Source organism: Diorhabda carinulata, chromosome 3 (assembly GCF_026250575.1).
Source record: "Diorhabda carinulata isolate Delta chromosome 3, icDioCari1.1, whole genome shotgun sequence".
Lineage (NCBI taxonomy): Eukaryota > Metazoa > Arthropoda > Insecta > Coleoptera > Chrysomelidae > Diorhabda > Diorhabda carinulata.
Window position 1 is genome coordinate 27864841 of NC_079462.1, and position 23917 is coordinate 27888757.

A 23917-nucleotide genomic window follows, 5' to 3' on the forward strand; every position below is an offset into this window, starting at 1 on the left:
ATGTGTATCACTCATAGTTTCTTGTTTGTCACATCCGAAGAGGAGAATAGGTTTGACTATTGATTTCTACACTTTTTCATATTTCTCCTTGACAAATTAACAAAGTAGGGTTTCTTTGAAGACCTAATATATTTTCAACGCGTTATCTCACATCCATTTTTATTAATTTTATTTAATTTTTTTTGAATGGCTATCTTTTGCTTTTGTCCCAATAAGGTTTTTTATTAATCATACACTAGAACTTAATACGAAGACAGTTCGATGAAATAAGATTTTGTTCATAAAAACTCATTTTATCCTTTTAATATACTTTGTTCAAGGTTTCTCTATTTTTTTAAAAGCTCGATAGAACGCTAACCTAACCAAAATATCTTGGCAGAAGTCTGTTTTTATCATGAAGAGCGACGCTTGCTACCACTCGCTTACACACTTGGAGGAGATTAAGTTTAGTTGGGTTAGATTAGGTTTGGATAGATAAGTTAATGCAATTTGACTCCTGCCGAGATATTTTGGGTAATTACATTCTAAATAATAGGTTTGCATAAAAAATGTATTTAACCTCTGTTGTAGAGCTTTCAATGAACTTCATTTTTTCTCTTTCTCTCTCCTTATCTTTCTTTTGTTATCTGTTACATAATTTATTATGTTCTATGTTTTAATATTTCCATTTCTGGCATATTTCTAGGAGGATTCCATTGTAGTACCTACTTCTCCAAAAGAAGTCGCTACAGAAAATATCACTAACATGTTTCCCCAGGATGTTACATCCTACCAGTCTATCTCTTTGTTGCTGTAGTTTCGAAATTGTACGAAAAATTCCTCCTTAAGAGGCTAAAAACTATGATAGTTCATATAATCACAGATGTAATCGAAAAGTCCTTAGAGGAAAACGAAGTATGCTCTGCTGCTTTTCTAGACGTGGCTCATATACTCTGTTACTGTAGTAACAGGGATCTCCATAGGGCCCTCAGAGTAGAAACTGTTTACCAGACTATAGCCAAATTGACCAGTAGCCATGAACAACGGATACTACAACATGCGAACATGATTTATTATATTCTAACTTTTAATATTTCCATTTCTGACGTATTTCCATAACAATAACGAATACAATGCCGTCAATTTTTTAAGTACTGTCTAGACTATCATTTAGATATTTTCTGAGTTAGTTCACTCTTCTGTTTGATTATTTTTGTGTCATATTATAAGTACTCCAATTTTTCTTCAATATTTTCAATACACAAAAAGCTCCTCTCTTATTCAGTAGATCTAGTTTGTTTACTGCAGAACATTTTCTATAATTTTATCTTCTGGGGCATTTCAAAAGTGTCGCTTTAGACAATTTCATTCAATTTGTAAATGTACTCTAGTTTTTACTATTTTTGCATACTCAATTGCCAATTGGAAATCTTATTGGAAAAAGAAAAGAATGAATTTATAGAATGGAACCAAATAACTCTCGACGACAATAAAATGGAGTCATAAAAATGTTTTATTTCAGTTTAATTGAATATTTTTTTGTTTCACGACAATATTTTACGGTTTTCTTACAATGTAATAAACATAAAAGGGATGAGATCTATTTCCGAAAATAAAAGTAAAATCCCATGTTTTTTCCTATCAACTTTTTATAGTCGTATTAAATAAATATCAAACACGTTCGTATTTGTGTAACCAGATATTTCACATCATTCAAACTGTTTTATTAAAAAAATATTTCAAGTAAGTTGAATCGATAACTCAAGCACCTTCTTCGCAAAAAGTGAGAATTAATTCTCCGATTGAATTTCTTTTCAAATAAATCTAAAGCTGATAGAGATCCTACGGGGAGATTACTGCATTCATCGAGTATATAAAGAAAATCTCTTTTATTTTTTTGTGTTTATATGAAGTTTTGTTTGCGACAAAAGCCTCAACGTATTCGTATCCAGGTGTAAAAAATATGTTAAACCACGTGGAGGAAATATAGATACATATGAAAGGAAACATGTTGGTTATATATTTTGTACTTAGATGTGAATTTTAAGCATTTACCCACTCAATTATTTGCTTTTTTACCTTGTAATATGTCTCTTAACAAGTTAAAACGCATCAAAAAGTCAAAAAAGAGGTTTGCATCATTAACTGACAAGGTTATAATGTATATTTCGATTTGGATATTCGTCACATCTGTTATCTCAACTGTTACACAAAATTAAATGATTGGTTTCAATATCTTATTTTGTTTCTTCAATATAAAGGGATTTTCGAGACAATCAAAGACCAGTTAGTAAGAACAGATTTCAAGTCGCTCTGATGAAATCTTTGAACCGAAAGAGACAATCGAAGTTAAACGGTCTAATAAGGGATCTAATTATTTCCAAAGAGAAATCTAATCTCTTTCACTAGCACGTTAATATTAGTGCTTAGCACGAGCGTCATAATCCCTTAATAATTTTTTTTCATCCGATGAAAGCGAAATTGTTCAGATAACGAAGGTCTAAATGGTCGTTGGTATATTACAATGCATTTCAAACTTTTTACTGACTAAACTGAAAAGATCACCAAAAATTATTGAACGAATGTCTGATTAAATTTAGAGACATAGAAGATACTATCGGCATTTCAAAAGAACGCAATGGAAATGAATTCACTTCATTACAGAAGCGTATGGTGCCAAGAAATTTAAAATGTACTGAAAGATGCATTAATGCTAGTCTTACTAAATATCAATATACTATGAGAAGGGCTTTAACCTTTAAAATTATACACTGTATATCAACTATAAAAGCTTTATCAAAGCTAAAACGTTACTATTACGACAACATCGTAATAACGAAGCATTTAGCAGATAAACCTCTTCAGGACTTTGTCGACTTCCAGGCACACTGAATATAAACAATTATCTTAAATTCTAGATTGCTGCTTCAATACAAACGTATGTTGCAATTGTCTGAAACTATGCGAGTGCCCAGATTGAAGAAATTGCAGATAATCTTGAACTAAGCTGGGTGTGTTAGTAGATGAGACATGGATACGGAAGCACCAATGATGGTACTTCAATTATGAAATGACAAAGGCTTCAATTTAATTATTCTAGATCATTTTGATGACAATGTCGTTAGAGCTAGCAATAAATAAGGAGAATACAAAAATATACTCAGTCAAGACCGTTGTTTTCTTTTTGAAATGGTACACATGGTGTAATATATCCACTACTCATCGCAGTATATCAATCCATGGCTAGATTATAATACAGAATGCAGTAGTTCCTGTAGGTATTCCATCTCTTACATTACAATTACAACAAAAATATCGTGGCTCTACACGGAAAATTTCCAGGAAACGGACTATGAAAATTTTGTTTTACCAACTTCATCATATCCTTATATCATAAGTCTCAGAAAACTTTCACAAACACAAGTTAAGCCCCATTCCCAAGAGGTAATATTCTTTGAAACTTTCTCATTTTTAATTTCATTTCGATTCAATATATCTATTGAATATAGTATCAATAAAGTCTTATTTTTCTAAAGCACCCCTAAACTAACATTTCGCACAAACTATGGTAAAATATATAGGCGCAAGCACACTTAAAATATTGGCCAACTTTTGAATAAGTTTGACTTGTATGCTTAGCACTCTGCTTATTATACTTCACAGTATAAATTTCAGCATCTTAGTCAAAAAAGAAACTTTCTAAATCAGATTTGTTTACTCTCATACTTCCCTATAATGGAAAATTTTTCTTAGCATTTACTTTGACGTAATTTCAAAATATATCGTGCTCTAAGTGATTTTACCCAGTTTACTCAAGTCGTGTGAACAGTAACTCAAGACTTTTCGTAAAGTTAGAACAATGAAATGCACTTTGTTTCTTTTATGAAACTTTGTTCGCGCTATACATAAATTGCAGAATAAACAATAGCCAATACAGAAGTTCAACTCAAATATTACAGTATGAGTGACGTTCACTTTGTCAATAGATCGTATTACCTACACAGAAATAGAAAAGTGGATATAGATATGAGAATAAAACATCAAAAAACTACATGTGGTAATATAGTTGAGAATGAAGCATCATGTATAGCATAAGAGACAAAAATTAAATGAATTACTGGAAGTTATTTTTTAGAGTGGTACGTATTTTGAAGCATTATACTAAACGAATCACATGTTAGATCTGTTGAAATGTCACTGGACAATCCAAATTTCAAGTTTCACCAAAAAATCTAATCTTTCTTCATCTACTACTATTACTACGACATGAACAAATTACTTGAAACAAACTATGTGTTGTGAGACATTAAGAAGATAAAAAAGGGACATTTACATCATAAAGAATTTGAAAGAGTAAGCAATTGTAAACAACAAGGTCAAGTGAGGATTTGAAAAATCAAATTATATCTAATAATGGAATTATGAAAATATAAAATATGAGAAAAAAGTTGTATTGGAATACATATGTAACATATCAAGATCCCACCTTGTGATTAATTACACGGTTCCGAGTTTGTGAGACGTTCTTCGATTAGAAGAAATTGATGTAAGAAATGACGTGCTACCTTGTAGCCTTCCCAAAAAAAAAAGAATCGTGGGAATATATATCAGATTCAGAAAACCCACTAAACATGATAATGATTCCTCGTATTCAATTCTCTATTCAGTAATGGAGCAGCCTTTAGATTTCATGATTTATAAGAGGTAGTACAAGATCTTTTAACATTTTTAAGGTGGTTATGTAAAACATAGTTCATTAGAAATTAATTAGATAGATTATCTAGTATGTACTTATCAAATATTTAAAAGTATACAATTACTGACCTACATCAGGTTGACTGCTACATCCAGGCTTTGGAGAACCTGACCTGGTTTCCAGCGACGATCTACTTCCTTTCAAACCAGGCGTTATACTCTCCTCGACCGTCATCTCTACTTCTTTACTATCTTCTACGGCTTTCTCGTTATCAGCAACCGAATCTTCAGTTTTTATGGGATGAGATTTTGTTTTTTTGACATCTTCCTTACAAACATCTTCATTTATTTCTACGGACAATGACTTACTTCTCTTACTTTCAATACATTTTGGTCTATTTGACTTATTGTTTTTCTTATTATCATCAGAATTCTTAATATCTACATCACAATCGATGATTTTGCCATCACCAAGCGTGGGTTTGAGGGGTGTTACATCGATTTGACCCACCGTAGTAGCTGGGAGGGTTTCTGTAACTTTTACTTCGTGGGCATTGCAAGCGGGGCTGGGGACAGCGGCGGGACTAGAGTTGGGGTAATCGGATTCTATCCGAGAGGTTAAGTCGGTTGAATGTTCTTCTACCATTCTGCGAAGCTTTGCCTAAAACCGCTAGAGTGAACAGAAATTTCTAGAAAAAACTGTTGATAAAAGAATTTAATTCAATGTTAAATAGCAGCGTGAAGTATGTTTTAAAAATTACTACCGATAGCATATCCACTATATTAGTCTCTCTCATAAATTATGGTATTGCCCAGGGTTTACTTTATTGTCCTCTTGACCTGCTGAAAGCTAATCAATCTCTACATCTAGGATTTCCGCGTACTTTTTACCGATTTTTCCAAATATACAGTGTTTCTTAGTAACCGTTCTCAATCCGCATCTGTCCTTTATTTTAGAATTGTTAGAATTTGTTGTTGATATGAGGTATCAACTATTTCCAAGTGCTTATCATATCTGTTTTGTTTGATGCTCATATTACATCGAGGAATTGAATTCCTTAACAATGTTTGCGGTCTTTCTTATTTTAATTATTGGTTATTGTGTACCCACCAAATTATGTCGTTTTATTTGTGATTGTTTTTTTTATTAATTCGAACTCCGAAATAACGTACGAGACCTTGGCGAAAAAATTGTTCTCTGCATGTTTTGCCATAAAATCTGTGTCTAAACAGCTCGATTCTTGTACGGCTTTAACAACTTACTACCCGTTGTTCGAATCACATCCTTCTTATGGTTTGCCCTTATGGGGGTCTTGTAATTTGAACCTGTATTATAATTATTAAGCCAAACTGTTATTTTATATTATCTATTTTCTTATGACAATAAAGCTTATCTTACCACAACTTTTCAAACCTGTGTATGATTTTAACATCAAAAATTGCATGATTATTGCCCTACCCTTTATTTGTTAATGAATTTTCATGATAAATTTCTATCTGACAAGCTATTGAAAGCATTTTCATAAATTTGTACAAGTATTGTTTAAGAAAAATAGAAATAAATAGTTAGTATATGTGTGTGTAGTTACCTAGAATTACCTGAGCGTCTACAAGGAGACGTCGCATTAGCAGCGCCATGATGTCATGACGTCACTCGACGTAGATATTTCCTTCCTCATTGTAATGTTCCCGATCCGCACAACAATGCAAGACATCTGAAACAAACGAAATAGGTCATATCACTCATGCCCATTTGTGTACGACCGCGCCATTTTTCCAATCTTTTAAAAAAGTTGTTGAGTCTATACAGTGATTTATTGGTTCTTCTACTATTAGGTAATAGTAGTTTCTTCAACTATGGTAGATGTTATGAATATATCTTGATAAGGCCAAGATTTAGTGCGACACGAATAACCCATACGAATTGAATAGTGTATTTTTTTAAAAGCTACTTGAGAAAAACTTTTTCTTAAACTTAGAAGTATTTATTATCATTTAAAATTTTACTATTGTCTCTTATTCTTTTACTGATTTTACGTGATAAATTTATAGTCGTTGAATGTACTATTTATATATTATAAGTACTAGTATACATAAGAAATTGAGTAAGATGAAATCTTGATACGTGTCACAACGCAATGTTTCCAACCCATGTTCAGAAATATAAACGAATAAGACATATATAACGAGACATATATAAGTATGAAATTAAATATTTCATTGTAAAACCTGGGTAATCAAAACTTCATATCTTTTCTCGAAAAATATTGCAAATTCAATGTATCAGGAGAATCAACACTACGAAGAATCGATGTTAGTTTCTTATATTTGGAGGTAATAAAGGAAATTCTAGCTAAAATTCGGAATAAACATTTTTACATATGTATTTATGAAACCACCTATTCTAGAGGACGTTATACTGCTTATTTAATAGTATTCTTAGCTATGACATTCTGCCAAAATATTATCCCACTGCTTCTAAATAGTTAGAAGAAACAAATTCCCTGACAGTGGCCAGATTTTCACCCCTGAGAGGCAGCACTGTACATGAAAAAGATTAGGAAAAATTTTGAAATATTTTATTCAAACTTAATACATGTAACATGTATTGTCCCTTCTTTAAATAGGGTTGCTGAAGAGATTGGGAAACATTTTCTTCTCATTACCGAAATATAGTCTTCCAACTAGAGGTGCCCCATAAAGAGAAACCATAAGCCAGCTGCCTGTGAATCAAAACAAAGTAAATCGTGCACATACCGCAATTACTGCCAATAGAAAAACGCATTTGTCTCATTGCGAAAAGCTGTGATGAAATTTTTTAGCAAGGACAGTCTATATGCCAACTATATATACCAGTAAATTCACAGATTCCCCTCTGGTATCTCGTTTTACAGAGCAAAAGATTATTTTTTTAGTTTTGCTTCGTTCAATTTCAAATTGTTTGAATCCAACTAAAATTTAGCTACCTTTAGAAACTGGATGTTGACGTTTTCATGTCCTTTTGTTAGAAATGTAGCATCGTCGGCGATTAAATTAGAAAATGAAATAATCTAAATTATATGTCATTCTTTTTTATACATATTACAAAAATGCATACGTTTGGAAACTGTACTGAAACAACTTTATTTCCAAAATAGGTAATAATTTTGAAATAGCTTTTCATTTGATTATAGTTTAAACGTAACAAAAGTTATATTTTGACACCCTATCGGCTAATGCCAAGTGTTTGCAGGAAAAGAGGAAAGGGGCACCGCTCTCTTGAAAATCCTTTAACGTCATTGATATGTTAACCATCCTGTTCCGTACATCAATCCAAACGGTTTTCGTTTCTGCTTGATTAATTCCAGTATCAGAAATAAGGAATCGTTCGAGAAGTCCATTTATACTGCTGCTTCACCTGAATATATGTTAGATAAATGATAAGAAGATTCAGTATTGGCAGCTCATGAATTTTCTATGAATATTTCAAGATACATTTTTGATGATAATTTATAATGATGGAACTATTAAATCCAGTACATCGTGTAATGGTAAAATAGAAATTAAGCGTCATCGTTATCAATAACACAACTATGCTTAGTTTGTATCGCCTTTATTGAATAAAGTTTTTTTTTAATGTGAATATCTTGAATTTATACATGATACAGGAATATAACATGTGTAAATTTCATTAATTTAGTTTAATTCAGAATAATACGTATCTATCTTATTGTTAGAAATATGATTAACTTTAAACAGAAAAGAAAGGATAGTTCAATCCACATTAAATTTCTTTTTTGGACCAACGGCTCCAATTATCTATGACAACAAATATACTGCATTATAATATTAGACAAATATTGAAAGAGCTCGAACTCGTAGTTTGATTTTTTATTTATATTTTATTCTAGTCTCATCACTATGAGCATTTTCAAAAGAATCTTAATTGAAGTTATTCCAAAATATAGTTAAAACTGACAAAAACATGAATAAAAATTCACGCTAAAATATGTTTTTTCAAATTTTAATAATAATAAAATAACAATAAATACACAAACAAACAAATAAAAATAATATCCTTCCCTTTATCAAGGAATTTCTCCTTTATTTGTTCATAAAGAAGCTAGATATTCATAGTTTTATCATTATTAAAGTTCATTCTTCAGATTATCTATTTAAGTAATAAAATTAAATACTTCCTAATCCGACTTTCTGTATAATAATCCAACTAATCTAATATGTGGTTATTTATCCCCGTTCATTTTCTTGAAATAAATCAGATCCCTAGGGTTACTGATATAGCATTGCTATTCTCATGTCATACAAAAAAACGCTGTGTTACTGGAAACGGGAGACATTCGCCTACATGAGAATGCTCTACTGAATAATATTTCATCAACTAATTTTATTTACCTCCATAGAATATACCGGAGCAACTGGAGACCAGAACAAGAAACGTTTAATACGAGATTCTGCAAAAACGAATTAGTGTCACGCTAACGAAACATAAGATGTTACCGAGAGAATTCTAATCAATAATAAATTGTGTAATAGGAGAGTTTCCATGTTTAGTTAGTATACAACATTTATTAGATCACAAAATGAAGTTTTCTAGAAACGCGAAAAATCAATTTAATGATCCTTCTTCAAATTTCAATACAAAAGGAACGCATGATACATGAGAAGTTTCCTCAAATGATAGTTAGTTCTTCAAGTAATTTTTAAAATATTTCTAAATTCAGTTCAATTTAAAGAAGCGATATTCCTTTTTACAAAAAAAGTGAATAGTTTGAAAGTAAGAAACTACGAACCGTGGTTATCGGAGAATATTCAGGTTGCTGGACAAAAAACAGGACAATTAATGAATGTATTATAACAAAATATGAATGAAATGAACACAAGATTTCGATAGTAGACTATCAAGGACAGGCTTAATTTATTGAGGCCAATTGAAAGTTCATATTTTGAAAAAGTACAATATCTATCCCAGAACTGCACCTACCAAATAAAATAGAGAGGCTTTACAAGTTACAGGTTGTGAATAAAATTTTTAATCATAGTAAATCATATTTTTATAAACATGCTTATATTAGCCTCACTTGTATATGGGTTTTTGGTTTGTATGCTTATTTGTAACTTTCCTTTTGGGCTTATTACTGTTAATATATTCCAGCTTTTTAATTGCGTTCGTTAGTTGAGCTGACTGATTCGGCGGTCGTAGGTTCAAATCCCGTTCACGCTGAAAACAAATTTTTCGGAAAATGGTTTTGTAGAAATTATCACTACAAATTTTCTCTTTACATCGTAACAAATTTTACACCTATCAGCCCTGCGTAGGAGATTTACTATACTAGATTAGTATGACTTAAGAATTTAAGACCTCAAATTTTAGAAAAATTTTATTTTTAACAATTTTAATTTGATATGCTTTGAAAAAGTTTTTTTTTAACTTATGTAGGAATCATTTATATAATTTCTTCGCTGTATTCTGAAGTGGAGAAGAATTTAATTCGACTGTATCTATTCCATAACGGTAGAAACGTCAAGACCGGAAAGCTTGAAATACCAATTACGTAAGAATTTTAGCGGAGAATGAGAACTGTAGATTACAGAAAGTATGAAACCGAAGTCGAGTGGAAGATAAATAGAGACTAAGGGCTATTCGTAGATATGCTAAATGCTCGGAAAAGTTTTAAAAGTTTCTTTAAATAAAACAGCCGGGAATCTATTGAACGAATTATAATGAGGCAAAGTTGTCTGCAACTACTCGCGATGGCAAAACCTTTTAAAATAAATGCATTTTAATTTAATTGCATCTAATAATCATGTCAAAGTACGTATGAAGGAAATTATCAGAAAAAGAAAAGCAGTTTTCAATCTGAAGTAACAGTCGTTCTCATATTCCTATTGAAGGCTTTATGAAAAAAGAGAATAAAATGTTTTATCCAATTTATATATTAATCATTCAACTAAAGCCACAATCTTTGATAAAACTAATAGCAATGGACAACGTTCCATACACTAGAGTTCACAAAATAACTTAAACCTCATCTCACTAAAAAAAATACCTCCCAGATCAATCAATAAGAGATGTACGAACATATGAGAAGCTTATACTGATTCCGGTCAATGTAATGGCAACAAGAATGAAAATAATGAATGTAAAAACAAACTGAAATTAGAAAAGGAAGAAAGAGGATCATCAAAAGATAAGAATAACTACCATCAAGATGTGAAAATTAAGAAATGTAAAGTTAAGGTGATTACAAACAATATAGAAGAAAAAAGATACAAAAATTCAATTTAACAATTAGAAAAACATAAAGATAATGATGTGAAGACAAAATAAAAACAGACTGGATAATGAGACAAAAGTATTTTATATGAAAATAAATGAGAAGGTAAAATAAGGCGAATACAAAATAAAATCGAAGTAATGGTAGAGGAAACTGAGTTTAAAGACAATAACTGTTGATGGAAAATATAGATTAATCGAAAGAAAATGAAGAGTAGCAATCAGATTAATCAACAAAAAATGAAGTAATGGAAAAAGGAAAACCCCTCAAAAAGATGGAATAAACAGAGAACTGATAAAGTTTAGCAGAAATGAACTGTAGGAACAGGTAGTAAAGGATACCGAAAAAACGTAAAAATGGTCAATATACAAAAAAGAAGATCAACAGTAGTACCAAAATTACAGAGGTATTGCGTTTCTAAATGTAGCGTTAAAAATAATGTCAACTATAATAATGAGACGCCCGGTAATTAAAGCAAACATAGGAGAATACCAATGTGGCTTCACGCAAGGTAAATTCACAATAGATGTAACACAACCAATTGCACAGATAGTGAAAAAACGAAAATATGAACACCAAATCGATATTGGAATACGGTATGGAAAAGTGAAAAGATGAAGGCTCTGGAAGAATAATGGATAAGAACGAAATTGATAAGAGCAATTGTACGAGCCAACAAAAGAGGATTTGAAAAATTCCCAATTAATAAAGGAGAAAACCAATACGACTCAGTATCTGCAATCTATCGTACATACTAAGAAAGATAAATAAAAAACTTAAGAAATATTAAATAACAGAATACACAGACAATTTAATCCTAATTAAAAAAAGGAAAAACATAAGGGAAGGTGTATTGAAAAAATAGAATAGTTTGTATAGATATACCAATATAAGAAACAATTTTTCTATGAATATTTTTTGTGTTTCCTGAAAACTGAGGCTTTTCAACCGCTTCGTTTAGCCGTTATTGAGAAAGTTTCTAATAATTAAAATTGACTGTTAATCTTCGATTTTATAAAATTGCTAAGAATCTCTCTAATCATAATACTTTGTATATTTCCGTGTAGAATTTCATTTGTTAATTAAAAACAATTCATTGAATGCATCAAGTGCAATAGCTGACTAAACACCTTCATTATTTCTTCATTATCTATTGTTACCTTATACAAATGCATTTATTCTCATGATGAAATGAATAATTTCATGGATTCAAATTTTCTCATACTTAGAGATTATGAAATGAAGGTTGAGTTTATTGTGATAATGTCATAACTTTCATCTATTTTGTTAAAACAGTTACGTCACCTGACACCTTAAAAATTCTGCCGATATGATTTACTCAGGGTTTCAACAGTGTAATTAAATTTTAACATAAATTATTATCCGTACGCTGCAAGAATTTGTAATCTGTTAGACATTTCAGTATGAAACAAATGGGATCTAAAGAATTATATATTGAATATTATCACAACCATTAATTTCCCTAAAAATACCTGGCCGTTTAATGTCCTCTTTCAATAATTGAATTACTGAATTATTAAAAAAAATAGGTATATATATATATATATATATATATATATATATATATATATATATATATATATATATATATATATATATATATATATATATATATATATGTTTGATACGTTGAAATGTTCTACATTTCTGGAATGGGGTGGAAGCAATCTGATTGAGTTTAATGCAGCAAAACCAAGTCAGATATTTTTACAAAGAAGGCCGGCTCTGCAGCTCACGATTTGGTCCTATCTGTTCATAAAATATCACCATCAACGCAAATTCGCTTTTTGGCTGTTGAGGTTGGCCTTGATCGATTTAGCCAAGGCCGAAAACTGTATACATCGCAACTGCTTCTAATGTTTTGAAAGGCCCAGATTCGTCCATTATTAGAATATTGAAGCTCGGTTTCCAAACATACCCTAAAGATGCTCGACTCGATACAGAAGAGAGCAGTTCGAGTTACAGGCCATTCACTTTTTCTGTCTTTATTCATCCTCTCTTCCATTCATTGCATTAACTTTGTAATCATTTTATACTCTTCTCATGCCTTTTTTCTAATTACGATCACTAAATTCTCTGAATTTTTGGTCCCATATTAAGTAACTGTTTTGAATTTCACTTAGAAATAACTCAATATCCGAATCTCCCAATGATGCCATGATGATACGATTGAGCAACTACGTCCTCTCACATTCGTGTTTTGTTCCAAACTGTAGCCAAGCGGGGCGTACGGGTTAGCGTTTGTACGCGACAGTACAAATTGGCGCCCACGCTGCTATTCGCAGCGATCTCGTTGCGCGTCCACAACAAATTAGTTGCGCGCGCGGCGCGATCGTTGCGCGCCCGCTCCGCTTTGAAGACGCTCGCAATCCACTAGTATGATAAGGTCTTCAGATCATATACGGGCACCGGCATGTGATATCAAAAAAAATATATTTTTGGCTCTTGCCAATGAGATATTGAAGGGGGAAACCTTTCTGTTGTCTATCCTTAGTATTTTTCATTTGATTGAAAAATCTACTGCGTTTGTTCCCTTATCAGTACATTTCTGCAGAGGGACTTTTATTAGTGACAACTTAAAGTCTTGACAAAACTGAATCATGTCTGAAGGGGTTGTAAATTTTTAGTTTTCAGTGTAGTGAAGCGCCACCAAAATACTCCAATCCTCTTAAGTCGGCTATATTCTCACATATCGCATTGGGTTTCGTGTGGAGATAGTTTATGATTAAATTTATAGATTTCATAGTTCGAAAAGTGTGAGCTGTAAAAAACGAAAAGTAGACGTTGATGTAATCACTGATCAATGATATATCATGAAATAAGCTCATCTACTGGATGTGGAATAAATCTATCTATTTTTTAAAACAGCAATATGGCATTATTCCAATAAGCACAGTACTCAGCGTACACTCATGGGCTAATCGTGAAAAGATAATATTCAGAATCTCATCAACAATTTAGACAAACAGCAACAATTGGTAGGTAGCTTGTTAGTCAGTTCAAAAATAGTGATGAAAGTCATTCGCTGAATGGGAAAGAATCTGCAACGATGTATTTATTGATTGGGTTTTTGGGTATTGATTATTTACCCGCGAATTCAGTAATATCCTAAAATATGCCCCCTTAGTAAATAGTAAATAAAAAAATGTATATGGTAATTTGAAAATTTTGATATTCATGTTTGTTGCTATACCTATTAATAAAGTAACATTACATGAGTTTGTCGCGGATTTAATTTTAGATTGGATAGGAGAAAAATATTCTTAAAATAAATACTGGAAAGTAGTCTCACAAATATTAATTTCAATTTACAGTCTGCGCTACTTAAGGACGTTCCCATGAAATTAATTTTCCATAGAAATGAATTTAAATTCACATATTTTTCACATACTAGGTGCTAAGCATATTACTCATTCGATTTTGTCAAGAGAAAGGAGAATGTGAGAAATTATTTATTTTATTCTATCCAACCATCAACGTCTTTGGATTTTGTGTGAAGAAGAGAATCTATTCGCAAACGATTTGAAATTTCTACACCGTGAAAATGCAGATTCTCTCAACGTTATCAATGTTAATAAATTTTTTTGGACAAAAATAAATCCAAATGTAGTAACTAAAGTTTTATTAATTTCTAAACTTACTTATAGTACATAACCAGCAAAACAGTTGATGAAATTTTAATGTAACTGTAGAATTTTTAATCACGTTATATCTAATTGTTCAGCTGAGTAATTAGATCTACTGAAACCTCTACCGTTAACGTTTAAATAATTCGATAATGGTTATCCTGCAAAGGTAGATAAAAGAGAAAAGCAAACACGCAACGTAAACCCAAGAACACAAACACCAATGTTGGTCGCAGAGACGCCCTTCTTGCACCTCTATACGTCCGCACCCTTACCCTTCCGAATGACTAGACTTCCATTTAGAGGGTGAGTCACTAAGTTGATGTACCAGGTTATTGGTATTTCGATGTAATTTCAGAGAGAAAATCCAATACTCTGCGTACGACATTTACTGTACGGTTTGGGCCATAACGACATTTTAAATATTTTTAAATGTTTGTATTGTAGTAGTTGGATAATGAATACAAAATTGGGCATTCAATACAACTAATCGGTTATATTGGACAATATGAGAATAATATTGTTTTTATAGTTTCGTATATTTTTACGTGCAACTTTCTCTCTATTTCTTTTATTTGACTTTGATTTAAGAATTTTTATAATTGAATTTTTTGTTAAATACATTATTCATATGAATTATTAGCCCAATGAGCTTTCAAATTTAAAATATCTTCGATAGCTCAATGGTTCGTAAACGCGGCTGACAATCTGGTAGATCGAATCTCATTAGGGACGTAAATTAAATATTCTTTTTTCAACTTTAACTTTGAAACTCGTTTTAGTATAAGAAAAATCAAGTAAAAAAAGCACTTTATTTAAAGTTGTACTCAAAAATATATTTTTTTGAGTTGATATAGGTTTAATAATAATTCGTCTCTAAGATGTTTCAAATCATATTTAGGTACAGAAATGCAAAATAAAGTTGGTAATTTATAACTATTACTTTCAAATAATCAGCTGAAAATTCAATTTGAAATTCATTGTCATGGACAACGTAATCTAATTCTCGTATAATATGAGGATGTTTAAGACATTGGAATATGGTTGTGATGTATGAATTGAAAACTTGTTTTTAGTCGATATAAATATGATATTTTCTGTTATAGATCCATATAATTCAATTCAAGAATTGTAAAAAAGAGTAATTGGCAGGTACCAAATATGTTAGTCGGATTTCAAATATAAAATGAACATGAAACCATATCCGTTCAGTTGACCGTTATCCTATATATTCATTCTGTAAATTATGCAAAAACCGGATAATAGATATGTGGGTGTAGAAACAATACCTAATAGAATGCGCTCTGCATTTCAATATGTATAGCGACAAACAATTAACTCATTGTAATTGTAATTGTTCACTGATGGATAATATATTGCGACGTTGTGAAAAATATTTTCTATGATCAATATTACCTATTGAAAAACTTTAGATTTTTTAGTATTTAAAATTTGCTTACATAATTACAAAAATCAATATACCAGGGCAGTTTAAGAGAAGACTCACTTTTCAGAAATTGTGGTGATCACGAAGTTTAGATACAAGAAGTCCGAATGGTATAGGATTTTCATATTATTTATGTACACAATAATAGACCCAGATCATAGTTCTCTTTTGTACCACCGGCTACGCAAGTATTCAGGAGATACCAATATTATTATTATTTTTTCGGACTGACTAACCTGACTCGTCAATGTCAAATTGATTTATATTGAAGATACTAGTATTAATTCTGTGTCAATAGCAACAAGACTTCCCGCGTAAGTACTTCTTGCAATATACTGGCGAAATATGTGTCCCCTAAATTGATGCCGTTTTTTTAGTTCGGACTTCTTGTATCCTTGTGTCTGTACTTCGTGGTGGTGATTATATTATTAGTTTCAGAAATGTTTCTGCTGTCATCTGTCAAGTTATTCATTTGTTGCATTTTTGATATAAAGATTTTTCACTGCAATGAATAGGGTTTTGCTTTTTTGTCTGTTTCTACAATTGTCCTTTGCAACGCACTTCGGTCAGATTTTTCATAGAAATACTCCATCAGGTTACAAAGATGTTAGTGTCTAGCTTTCATGTCTTGTATCCCTCAACCCCCTAATTTCCGAAACAAGTGAAACCGGTTGAGGATCTGAGATGGTAAGATCGTCATTTACAGAATTCTTTTCTTGTTTTTATATCTAAATCTCTAAAATCAGTGGCTATCTATCTGATTGTGATAGTTTGAGTCGGAAAATTAAACATTTTTTTCAGGTATATAACTGTAAGGTTATTCTTAGCTTTCTTTGATGTATTCTTCTGGCTTGTGGATAGCCCAAATATTTATATTTTTCTGCTTCTTTGTTCCCTCCATAAATCCTTGTTGCTCAGGCCAAACTTCATATGGACATCTGAACTGAATCATCCTACACAGGGGAGTAGATCCTCAAACTTCTGCTTTCTGCTTTTATAGCTGAGTTAGTGATCGTAGAGCAAGGCGGAACCAGAAGGGTTCAGGGAATTTCCCTGAAAAATTCGTACTATTGTACAGTTGTGCTTTCAAGATCTGGTACAAGCTTATACTTGATCCTCTAGTAACTGATTGCTTCTAAAGTCAAATAACTTTACACAATTATACAATTGCATGTTGGAACAAATTTTTTTACTCCAATAGAAACGGTTCAAAATAATCACATGTTCAATGAAATATATGAGTTGATTATTTAAAATTGAAAAAAGAGCATCTCATTAAATTTCATTGGGTATATTCCGACTATTTATTTCCTAATTACTGCAGTACATCATTAAATTTCGAAGTCAGAAAGTTTGTTATCTCCATATTTTTTGTATTGGGAATTTTAATATCTTGATGATTAAAACGAACGAAAGTACGACTACTAAATTACACAAAATACATTATTGGAAACCATATTTTTTGTACTCTTGTTTTTAATAGCCGTCAAAACATTTCTATATTTAGAGATTAAACATCTTAATAAACTGCATAAACATATATATCTTTTTTTTAACTACTTTAGTGGGTCAAAACAGTTTCGTCTTTGAAACATACCGAGGTGATGGTGTGGCAGTAATTGATATTAATGATGAAAAAATGCCGTAGGAGAGATTAATGAACTACGTCAATCTTAATGTTTTTATGAAGTTAGTTTGAATTAACAGCAATAGTTTCTAATAATTAAACAACTAAAGCTAATATACAGAAATATTATTAATGTCTAACTATTCGGTCCAATTAACTTTTTTCTCAAAATTTTAAAAATTAATATACAGAAATCCCATTTAAATATTGTAATAAAGATTGAACCGATATATCTTTATAAAAATTTAAAATTTGAAGGAACAACTTGCCAAAATTCAGATTCTTTATCATTAATGTCTAACGATTCAGTCCAATTAACTTTTGTCTCAAAATTTGAAAAATTAATATACAGAAATCCCGTTTAAATATTGTAATATAGATTGAACCGATATATCTTTATAAAAATTTAAAATTTGAAGGAACAACTTGCCAAAATTCAGATTCTTTATCATTAATGTCTAACGATTCAGTCCAATTAACTTTTGTCTCAAAATTTGAAAAATTAATATACAGAAATCCCGTTTAAATATTGTAATATAGATTGAACCGATATATCTTTATAAAAATTTAAAATTTGAAGGAACAACTTGCCAAAATTCAGATTCTTTATCATTAATGTCCAACGATTCAGTCCAATTAACTTTTGTCTCAAAATTTGAAAAATTAATATACAGAAATCCCGTTTAAATATTGTAATGAAGATTGAACCGATATATCTTTATAAAAATTTAAAATTTGAAAGAACAACTTGCCAAAATTCAGATTCTTTATCATTAATGTCTAACGATTCAGTCCAATTAACTTTTGTCTCAAAATTTGAAAAATTAATATACAGAAATCCCTTTTAAATATTGTAATAAAGATTGAGTTTTGCAACAAATATAAATCCCATCAAACATAGTAGGCAACATCTGGTACTGGTAAAATGATGATCAGCAACTTATTTTCTAAACTTTAACAAAATAAAAATCAAGATTAGTTAACTTGCAAAATTTAATATTTTTTTTAGCTTACTTAACACAATGATAATTTTGCAATAATAATATATACTATTTAACTTTCAGATACAAGTTTCTTCGAGAGAGAATTGAAAGCAAAAAGTTTTATTGTTTTCCCAGACTACTTACTTAATAGAAAATATCTAGCTCCGTAATCATCAACGTTATGTTCCTTTTATAGAAAATAAATTAATGTTGCTAGTCATAAATTTTACTGAATCTTTTCATCATCACATCCAAACTTTTTTAATTCAATAGAACGAAAATTATTTAACGTAGCGTTCGTCATTGAATAGGTTAGCCCAGCCATATGTACATCGCTCTTCTTCAATTACCAAATTCCATTAGTTAGAGTTGGTTAAATTCAATTGAACAAAAGACATATCGACTTCCGAGGTTAGATAAAACTTTTATATTCATTGAATCAACCTTCACGGTCGACAGTCCGTAACAACAAAACAACTTTTGTTATTAATCCAAATTGAAACAGTGTATTTGAAAATAATTAAAAATGTCGGTAAACTCTATTATTTCAATTATTAATTACTTTGTTGATATATTTCGCTAGATTATTCACAATAACTGGAATGATTCTTATTAAAATCGTCAAGGTATAATTCATTTGTAATTATTTTAGTTTATTCTAAAAAAATTCAGTTTATCTATTATATATTCGGAACCAGCTCTTAATAATCTCATCGTGGTGAAAGATTTTTTCAAATGAATTATGGTCAATGAGCAAAACTTTCACGTTCGAGCTTATAGAACAAAGCACTAAATCCAGAAATAAAATAGTGTTATAAAGTTTGTCGTAATTTGTAATGCCACAAATTTGAAATTTATTTATAAAATGGTTATCATTCAGTTTATTTAGTGCAGTAACTGATTTTTAGAGCTTATTAAACACGTACTTCCTAAGATGTTTGAGAGACCTTAGAAATAATAAACGAGGATGCATTTTTGAAGGTTTATTTTAACAAGAGCTGTCAAAATTATTTTACTTCAATGTTTCTTCATGCTACATCGACTCAACTGTACGGTTTATAACTAAAGGTCTATATCAAAAAGAGCAATTTTCCCAATATGATAAAAACTCTCCATAAATCAAATCAAAATATAATTCTGAAAGAATTTACACGTCATAAATAACAGTAGGGAGGTTGTAATGGAAATAAAACAATAGTAATTCGTCGGCGAAGCTATATATCGAGTTTGCAGTAGATCGTTAGTGCATAGGAGAAAGAGAGTAAGTGACAAGATGCATCCTTGGGGAACACCATCGTTGACCTCAAACCAAACTCTAAGGTCTATTAATCCATAGCGACATGGATGGATCAGTCTTTGAGAAAGCTACTAAGCTAGTCGATGAGAGACGATCTTAATTTATTTAGAAGACTGGTATGCGAAACTCTATCAAAAGCCTTCGAAATATCCAGTTCAATTGATCTGGATTCCCCACATTTCTCTATAGTTTCAGATTCTTAAGATTTGTTGGTCAACGACTTTCTCCATGACTTTGGCAATGGCTGGAACCAGAGCAATCGGACGATAGTTGCTGGGAACCGCCATTTTTCCTTTTTTGGTATCGGTTGTACTCACACGAATTTCCAATCGGCAGAGATGATAGAGAATAATATGAGTTCCTTTGAATGCAGATGTTCGTTTACAGCGTTTATATTCGTGTTATGACATCGTATATTGAAGAAATCTACCTAAAGGATATTTTGCTAGACAGATTCTTCAGACCAGCGGCCGCCCGAAGATCCGAATAGGACTTTATTTAAACTTTGGTTAGGAATGGGCCATCATTCAAGCCGCCTAGGTCCGATATGATGGTATCTCACCCTAACACTTGAAAAATAAGCAAAATAAGTCGTATCTTTTACGTCGATTCATAGCTGCAGATGAATCCTGTATCCACCACTAGACACCTTAAGTGAAAAAACAGTCATAACGGTGAATTACAAAGGAGGAATCTGCTCCGGAAAAGGCAAACATGATTTCATCGACCGGACAAGTGATGACTACTGATTTCTGGGTTTATCATAGCAATGTTGTCGTTTTTAAAAAGGTGAAACAATAATAGGAGTGTATTACGTATAATTTTCTAGAAATTGCAAAAACGAAAACCGATAGCTTTTGCTAGAATTCACGAAATGCACTGGTTGACCACCCTCCGCATTCAACAAATCTGGCTCTTAGCGACTTTTTCTGTTTCGTAACCTTAAAGTTTCACTTGTAATTAAATGCCTATTTTGAGGAGATTGAGGAGAAAGACTATGACTTGAATAGGTTGAAAAAGTTGGATCATAGCTCGACTAAGTGAATAAATTTAAAAGGAGACTAAGTTAAAAAATCTAAATGATTATGAAAAAAATGTTTTGCTTCTTTATTAGACAAACCTCGTATATAAAAGTATTATTCGAATTAACATAATCGAAACTTATTTTTAATATTTTGAAATTATTGTAAGTAGTGATTTTGTAAGAGTATGAAAAAGAGTTTGTTATGTGTGAAATCTGATTTCATTAGTTCATCATTTTTGTTATTAATTTCATAAATTCTTTAATCAAACAATAAACAATATACATTGAATATTAAAGACTCATTCATAAACTACGAATTCTTGATTTTCACTTTCGAACAACGTTTGCGATCCCGAGTATTTTTCACATTAAGTGTCGCAAATATATACTGAAAAACTTCAATATCCAATACGATTATTCAAAAAAAATATAAGAAATTCGCAAAAAATCTGTTTTAATTGTTGTCCATTCAAACATCACACTTATTGACATATTCAATATTGTGCGTCCACCTGTCACGTAAATTAATCAACAAAGATAGGTACTTACCCTTAAACAATAAAGAAATGTGGGTCAACGTTGCATTGTCTATTAGACACGCCCTCAATTATTGAGCTAACAACAATCAAGAAAAGAAAAATTGTCCCGATATAAATTTATCATACCGCCACACTTTGCTTAGACTCTATAAATACACTTAAATTTTAGTATGTTACATTTAATTTTGATCCACAGCATCAATATCTCACAACCTCATATATGATTATCAGTGAAATGTGAATTCTTTATTGTTTATTTTTTGAAGGTCGGATGTTAGAGGGGATTATTTTGATCGGTTTTTGTACGATTCGCTGGGTTATTGCTGGTCATTGTTTAATTTATTGACCCATGAAACGGAAGTTGCTGTGTCCCGGAAACATATCGCTCGGACTACATGATCGAGAAATAAGCGCGTCAAGAATCGAAAGCGAACTGAAAACGACGACGACTTTTGCCCGAACCGAGAGCATCGGTCACCTTTTTTTATATAATTAATTTAGAAGGTTTCATAGTCACGGAACGAAAAACGGACTATATTCATTCATTGACGAGAATGTTGTGGTGATAGCGCAGTCGCTTTTGCCATTTTTCGCCCTTCGGAAAAGACCCTTCGCCAAAAGGACGGAGGGACAGGGCTGGCGTTAATCTCTATTCACTCGCTATCTACGTCATTTATCATCAATGCCTATAGCAGCATAAAAAGTAATTCTATATATCTAAAGAGATGGGTAATGAGAATCTGGGAACCACTTCGGTGTCTTCTTTCCTAGTATTCGTTACATTTTGAACAAAATCTTAAATCGTAGGACGAACTTTTCATGGATATCTCTAGAAAACCTCAAAAAATGTTGACGTAGTAAGTCTTACTGTTTGATTTTGAAAATACATAAACAAATACAGAAAAAGGAAATTAGCGAAAACTTGAATGAAAGAAATCAGAAGTACAACAAAAACCTGAAAAAAATAATGACGTAGCAATATATTGAAGAATTAATTTAAGGAAAAGGCGAGAAAAGAAAAATAATCAATCATAAGAGTAAATAATGAACCAAGGAAAGAAGCCTATGGTAATAAACAAGAAACAAATCATTTTTAATCACTAAGATTTCACCCATACTAATTCTTGAAAAAACAATTTGATATCGTCTATTTTTCTTTGACATGAGTTGCTGAGGTACTCCTCTCAAGACTGAGTTAACAATTCTTTTCTTAGATATTTATTATGGCCATTTTATATAGTAAATATACTGATTTCAGACGGCGATCTAGTATATTTTATTTCTATCGTATTATGGTACCGGTAACGGTTTCGCAATGAAGCTTTAACTTTTCCTATCGTAATTATTTCACTCTTTAAAAAATAATGTTAAGCAGGCATAACTTCTTGAAGAAAGAAGATGTATTTTGGAGAAAGAAAGTTATAGAGACTTGCACATGTGAAGCGTATGGAAATGTAATGATTTCATAGGAAGCAAATGTCTAGTTGTAAGGATGAATCGTGAGAGGAAGTCGTATGAATGGCTGCCTATCTAGTAGGCTCCATTTTCCGGTCAAATCGAAATCCATACACCTATTCCGTCTCATAATTCGTTGAAAAATTGCGTCACATATAGATTTATCTACGATACATTTCTCTTATTTATTGTAAAATAATCAAAGCTCTAAATGCTGCAATCTAAACTTTAACTATTGGTTATAATAATTTCAAATAATACGTCTGTTTCAAATTTTAGTAATTGTTTCTATATATTTCTTGTCCTTAGCTGTATACTCCTTTATTCTTGAAGAATTTCCATGTCTGCCTATTTTGAGGTATATAAATCCCACATCTCTAAAAAGGTCACCCCTCACGTGGTTTCTCTTAATCTCCAATACAACGAAGTAGGGCGTCTCGCTACATCTCTGATTAATATCCACTCCAATAGTGTTACTTTTCCATCTGTCTATTCTTTTGGTTTTCTATATTGCTCTTAACTTTCTTCGTTGTGTTATTATTCAGAATCACCTCATCCATGTCATATATCGATACTGGGAAAACGCAGGGAGTTTTTTATTCTTAAAGTTAAAGTTCAACTATCTCTATGTACACTGAAATTTTCTAGATTCCTATGCTATCCTCACGTGTATGGTCAATCCAACACTTTTTGGCGCCATATTCAGGTCTCGGAAAGTTCATCATCATCAAAACCAAAAACTATTGTTAAATTGTTTCCCCTTGGGGTACACCTCGTTTCCTTGTCCCTTTTCCATGTTCTAGTCATCATTGAATATTATACATATCAGGAATATAAAAGATAGTGTGTATTTAATAGCTTGAAATATCACAAATATGGTTGTTGGCTTTTGCTCAATATTCAACATCCAAGAAAGTATAAATAATAAACTTCTCGAGAATATATTCAT

General features: G+C 31.3%; 1 protein-coding gene across 14 annotated transcripts in view; it reads right to left on the reverse strand.

Moving 5' to 3' along the window:
• The window catches only part of LOC130891247 (kazrin), a 49794-nt gene extending 27720 nt beyond the window's left edge, over positions 1 to 22074 (reverse strand). For 5 of the 14 annotated variants that reach the window (XM_057795869.1, XM_057795878.1, XM_057795867.1 and 2 more), the window contains exons 1-3: positions 21524 to 22058; positions 6274 to 6389; positions 4804 to 5335 (exon numbers count right to left, since the gene is read on the reverse strand). In XM_057795869.1, coding sequence (XP_057651852.1) covers positions 4804 to 5335; positions 6274 to 6312 — 571 coding nt within the window. In that variant the 5' untranslated portion in view covers positions 6313 to 6389; positions 21524 to 22058. Of the gene's footprint in view, positions 1 to 4803; positions 5345 to 6263; positions 6390 to 21523 lie in introns of those variants that run through there. The other 9 variants (XM_057795876.1, XM_057795873.1, XM_057795874.1 and 6 more) reach the window with 5 other exon arrangements.
• Between the last annotated feature and the right edge of the window lie 1843 nt (positions 22075 to 23917).